We start from the raw sequence: 6,000 nt of genomic DNA on the forward strand, positions 1-6,000 counted from the left end.
CTCCATTTTAACCATGATAAAGTCATTGAAAACACCCATTCTTTTTTCTGGTGACTCATACTACCCTTCTAATATGTGCTGGCCCTGTTTTTAAGATAACTTCTTTCATTTATTTTTAATATTTTTTGGGGAAAATGGAAAAAATGTAATACAATAAAAAATAATTAGAAATACATGAAAAATGTTATCGAAAAAACATGGCCAGCTAACTATTAGGAGGGTAGTATGAGTCAACAGAAAACTATCATGGTTCAAATGGAGTAGTGTGAAGTTACAATGGGTTTGTATAGGAAGGGGTCCAGGGCGGGGGAGTGTCTGGTAAAATGAATATTGAATCAAGCAAATTAAAATCCAGTCCAGGGTGTTCACGAAAGCCTGAGTAGACGATAAAATGACCAAAGTTTTTTTTTAAAGTGGAATATCCCTTTAAAGTTGAATATTGGTGTGATGTGAATAATAACCATTGTAATAATATAAATACAGACACTTGTTTCACTATAGTGTGTGGGGGGAAAACATCATTCTGACCATACCAGTCCACTGGCAGATTAAACTGATTTAAATTACGTTCACTAAAAAGCTTTAAACACCTATAAACATACTTATATTGTATTCTAATCTGCTTATAAATTATAACACTACAGAATTGAAATTATAACAAGCACTCATTTTGATAATGCTTTATAACAATACTCACAACACATTATAAAGCATTTATAATGACTTAAAGGTCAAGTATCATAATATTTCATAACTGCTGGTCACTCGGACCTTTTGTTTTGGCCACAATGATGTATTGTAGGCCTAAGTTTCATAGTACAACTATGAAACAGTACAATAAACAGTACTATACAATATAACAATTTTATAATGCATTATAATCAATGTTGAAATAAATGATAGTGATTTTGAAGTCACTTTTATAAATGGTCATTCTGTTCTTAATTCTGTGTAAGTGGAACAAAATTAATGTCATTAGGGCTACTTTATTTCAGTTAAACAGTTCTAGCCTGATTTCAGACTCTACGCTGGGGCTTGAGTCTGAACTTGTGGCCATTCTATTTGATTGAAAAGGGGAGGGGATTTAAAATTTGAAATTCCCAATCACAAGAGATCTGGTGGGAGGGGTTGTGTTTGACTTTTGCACACAAAACATTCCCTCCTCCCCCTCCCCTCAATGACATGCACCAAACAGGTCATTGTCTTTGATGTTTCATTGATTAGAGAGAAATCACTAACGAGCTATTCGACACTTGTATGGCTCAATCAATGACTGCAGTTCGGAGCCCTTTTGAAGTTCAAAGGGAGCAATTAAGAACTCTGGTGAGCCACGCAGCCACCCCTCCCTCCACTGTTTCTGTTGATTTTCAAAAGTTAGACGCGCCCCTCCTCCGCATTGCATTGATTTCATTGGTCGGTTTCGGTCGGTTTGAGAAGCTTTCGGTAGCAAGAGACACGTCATATGACACATCCAGACCAAGAGATGCAGTTCACTCAGAGAGTGGGCGGGTCTATTGGCTGGAGCCAGGCTAAAACAGTTCAGTTAAAAAATGGAAACTATCTTTCAAGGGGCAGGGGAAGGAGGAAGTGAGAGTGTAGCCCTGCATACACACAAAAAGAAAAGTGGCAGGACGTATAGGCAAGCGATTTATGGGTGTAGTTTTTACATTAGTTCTTTTGCATACGCTACTTTATTAAAGCACCCAATGACCACTTTTAGTGACTAATTTGCAATCAGTTGCGCATGTCAGGTAAATATCAGTGTTTAACTTGCAAACCAAGGTGTCCCATTGCAAGCTTGGCATGCAGCCCCCTGCAGGCCACCTGTGGCACTTCACGTTGCTCAGCAGGTCTCAGGACAGTCACACATAAGGCTTGAACACTTTGTTACTGTGTCTACCACTGTGTTCATTTTACTGCTGAAATGTTTCAAATAATTTTTAGCAACTTAATTCCATCTTCCATCGTCTCCTAAAGTAAAGTTTTTTTTCGCGTCTACACCTCCCACATTTTTGGTGGCATGCACTTGTGACATATTATGTAATCGACCGACTTCATCTTGCTAAGAGATATGTTATATTATAGGTTAATTTATATACATTTATTCATGAATACATTTTCTCCATTGAAAATTTTTACTTTTCCCAAATATGGAGATGTCTGACACATGACCACATGAGACTGACACTGTATGTCCAAGATATGGGCTTAATATTGATGACATCAGGGATCTCCATATATGGCCATTCATTTATTAGTGAATTAATTTTCCCCATTGACTTAAATGGGGAAAATTCAAGTGGTAAGACAAAATTCATATGCAAAATTTGTGTCACGGCAACCACATTTGCCTGCTGTATAGTGAAACTTAACCAATCATGGAGATTGGCCCATTTACAGTCTGGTTGGTTGAAATGTCACATGAAGCTCACCAACCCACCAATCCTCAAGATCTTCAGACATATGCCCGTTTATGCCCATTTGATTGGCTACGGGCATAGACGGCACCTCTCATGGCCCTTATATGCCCCTCTCTGATTGGCTATGAGCCCGTAGCCTGTGATTGCCGTCACGGGCATAAACACAGACACACACACAGACATAGATTTGTATGGCCCGCTATGCGCCAGCAGAGCACACCTTGTCATTTATATCAGGCCGCACTTGTTGATGGTGATGTAACCAAGAAAGCTGGCCCCTCATTGGCTGTTGATGGTGATGATGGTGACATCATCAGCCAGTTCATGACATCACTTTATTATTTCAAGGGCTTTCCCATTGGATAACGTAAGGAGCGCAGACAGACACACAGACAGACGGACATAGATTTGCCTCATTTATAGTTAGATAGATACAGTGTGTGAGGAACCTTTAGCTAAAGAGGAATGAGGAAGCAGCATTCTTTTGACGTCACCTTCATGCTGCTTGCTCATTGGCTAAAAGCAGTTTTTGCTGCTTGCTCATTGGCAAAACTTCCCCCATAAACTTCTATACATCACCTTTATGCTGCTTCCTCATTGGCCAAAAGTTACTTTATAAAGTAATCCCTTTGACTTGAATGGGAAAATGTAAAAACATCAACTGCACTCGCAATTTCCCAGAATTGCATCTTTGTAGTTAGTGTGGCTGCCTAGAGTAGCTTTATTTTTTATTCTAGATGAACAATCAAGACTATAAATAGTAAGTTCATTGAGATCAATGGGGGAGTGGTGCTAGGCAAACACACTCGCAATTCCCAGAATTGCATCTTTCTAGTTTACTATGCTATTACCATGCACATATTACACCATTATATCACAAGGCAAAGAATTATTGTCCACAATAGTCACTAAATATCATATTTTTCCCCTTATGATGTAATAGATGGAATCCAAGGAATACCACACAAAATGAATCACTGCTCCGCCCTATTTAGAAGTATATATTTTTTAGAAATGTAAAAGCTGATGATGAGAATATTATTACAGTTGATTTGATTACATCAGATGTTTGGATTTGAAGCCAAAGCGATGGAAGCTTGGCAGATTCTATGTGTGTGTTCTCTCAGTACATCAGCACTTCCATCTGCACCAGTCGTGCGTTGGTGTCTCCAGCCATTCTGTAGGGGATCATCCCAGCGAATGTGATCAGGGCTCTGGCTTGGCTACGTAGTTGCACGGCTCTCTCATCTGTCTGTGCTCTGCCTGGTGTGCCCAATGGCGTCCCCTTCAGGCGCTTGTACTGTGTGTACAGGATGTTCATGGTGGCCAGCATCACCTTGGACAGGTTGTGACGCAACTCATCACTGAAGTCCCTGAAGGCGGCCACTCTTTCCTCCAGACTGTCCTGACTGAGCGGAAGAATCCTCAAACATTCTATCACGTCATAGGCTCTGTCGAAGTGTCCTGCATTGTATTCATCAAAGAACGTCATCAGGTCCAGCAGCAGATAGAACGTGCTGTCCACTGACCTCTCTCCTGTTACGCCCTGAGAGCGAAACCTATCTGCGATCTCCTCAGCTGTGTCTCTCAGCCTCTTCTTATTAGACTGAGGAGCGCTGTCTTCATGGATGACCGGACTTAACAACCTGTTCATCAACTCTAGAACCTTGTCTGGATTATTGGCCAGGTCATAGAGTTTAATTGCTTGCTCAAACAAGCCTTTGTTCTCTGCTTCCAGAGCCACCTTATTGACGATGCCACTGGTGTCACCGGTGAACTTGTCTATCGCCCCAGGCTTTCTGCTGCCATCCTTCTCTAGCCTCCCCAGAAGCATGTCAAACTCTCGACTCTCGATGACAAGCTCACTGACACAGCGCATGAACATATTCTCTCCCTGACTGTCCTTCTCATTGCGTAGGAAGTAGAAGTACTGCAGGGCTTCGCGTGGATCCGTGGACTCAAACCTGCGGGTGTAGAGTGTCAGCAAGCGGACGAAGTTGAGGCGACGGAACATAGGCGGGTCGCCAGCCTCCTTACTCAGAAGCTGGGTGCTCTGGCCGGATGATTTGAGCAGCAGGCGGAGCTCGTACAGGACCAAGGCCACGTGCACGGCGTGACTCCGCAGCCTCTCCGCCCAGAACAGGAAGGCAATGGCCGCCTCGAACTGAGCTGTCAGGAAGAGCACCTGGAAATACAGGAAGGGCTTCTGGGCTGCGGAGAAATAAGACTCCCCGTAATCCTCCAACAGTTGTTTCTGGAGTTGTGGCAGAGTCAGTCTATCCTGAGAACTGCTGCGATCGTCATCAAAACACACCTGGTTCAACTTGAGCCATAGGTAGTCTTCAGTCTTGTCTGCCACCACTGAATGGTTGTCGCTGATGTCACACTTCCCTATGAGACAGTAGACGGCTCTCTTATAGGGGTCAGCACTGTTCTTCAGAGCTCTGCGGTAGTGCATTCGAATCTTGTTCTCTGCCCCTGGGGCGAGGCGTCTGTCAGGGCTGTTCATGTACTCCTGGAACCAGGTCTTGAAGTCTCCTAGCTGATGTTGAGCTCTGTCCACCGCCAGCATGGCTGCATTCAGGTCTCCACAGCGTATACAGAAGTAGATCACAGCCCACACTGGATGACCCTCTACTTCGCCATCCTGAATGCCTGGGTAGAATCCTGGTAGTTTAATATTGAGGAAGCTGCGGACAAGTTGGTAAGTTCCGAGCTCCCCTCCTAGTTGGGCCTGGTGGAGGTTCCCATACACTGTCACCAAGATGTAGTTCTTATAGCGGTTCTCTAGGAAGCGGAGTGCCTGGTGTATGAAGTTCATTTGCATATCAACAGCCGTGCGACTTTTCAGGGTGTCTTGTGCTGGGACCAGCATGTCTGTCATCTGTTTCACCATCAACCATGTCTCTAATACATCCCTGTCATCCAGACATTCAGCTACAGATTTACACAGGTCTCCTAAGTTAGGCTGGACATAGCCATTCACAATCTTCTCATTGAAGACGTAGATCTGTCGGCTGTAAGCCGCCTCCACATTGTCCAAGGAGCTCCTTCCTGGAACTGCCACCTCGCTCACAAAGCTGGGCTTGGCGTCCTGACTTAAGTCCAGTGCATCCTCTCCTGCTTCCAGCAGCTGGTGTAACACTCTCTGCTTCACGTGTTCCCATTGGACCAGCATTGATTCGCGTTGGTACTGTTCAGTCAATAGGGATGTCCTGTGGCGTGACTTGTCGATGGTTGACAGGAGGGCGTTATCGCTCTCATTCTTCAAGAAGCCCTGTATGTCTATGTCTTTGACTGGCTCCAGCGTGTCAAATGTGGTGGCAGCACTCAGACTCTCCAACCTCTGAGAGAAGTGGGAGATGTCAAGTCCTCTGGAACCAAGAAGTATGGACGCTTTAACGTCGGCTGTGTCCTGCGAGGTGCCATCGTACGTCTTTGTGCGAGATCGAAGGCGCTCCCCGGCCTGCTGGATTCCCTGGAGGTTCCGTTCCACATGCGGGAGCTGAGACACGGCTTCTGTCTCTGCAGCCAGATGCTCTGCCTGCAGCAGGAGCTCCTCAAAACCCTCAGCATCCAT

At 44.3% G+C, this 6,000-nt stretch overlaps 1 protein-coding gene across 1 annotated transcript; it reads right to left on the minus strand.

Moving 5' to 3' along the window:
* Positions 1-3,543: 3,543 nt before the first annotated feature.
* On the minus strand, positions 3,544-6,000 carry LOC308306007 (nuclear pore complex protein Nup93-like; the record flags this gene model as incomplete). Its single annotated transcript, XM_080750906.1, has 1 exon — positions 3,544-6,000. One exon carries the CDS (start codon positions 5,998-6,000, stop codon positions 3,544-3,546), a length of 2,457 nt encoding a protein of 818 aa, XP_080607032.1.

This window comes from Nannobrachium achirus (assembly GCF_963921795.1).
Source record: "Nannobrachium achirus genome assembly, chromosome: 20".
In the NCBI taxonomy this organism is placed as follows: domain Eukaryota; kingdom Metazoa; phylum Chordata; class Actinopteri; order Myctophiformes; family Myctophidae; genus Nannobrachium; species Nannobrachium achirus.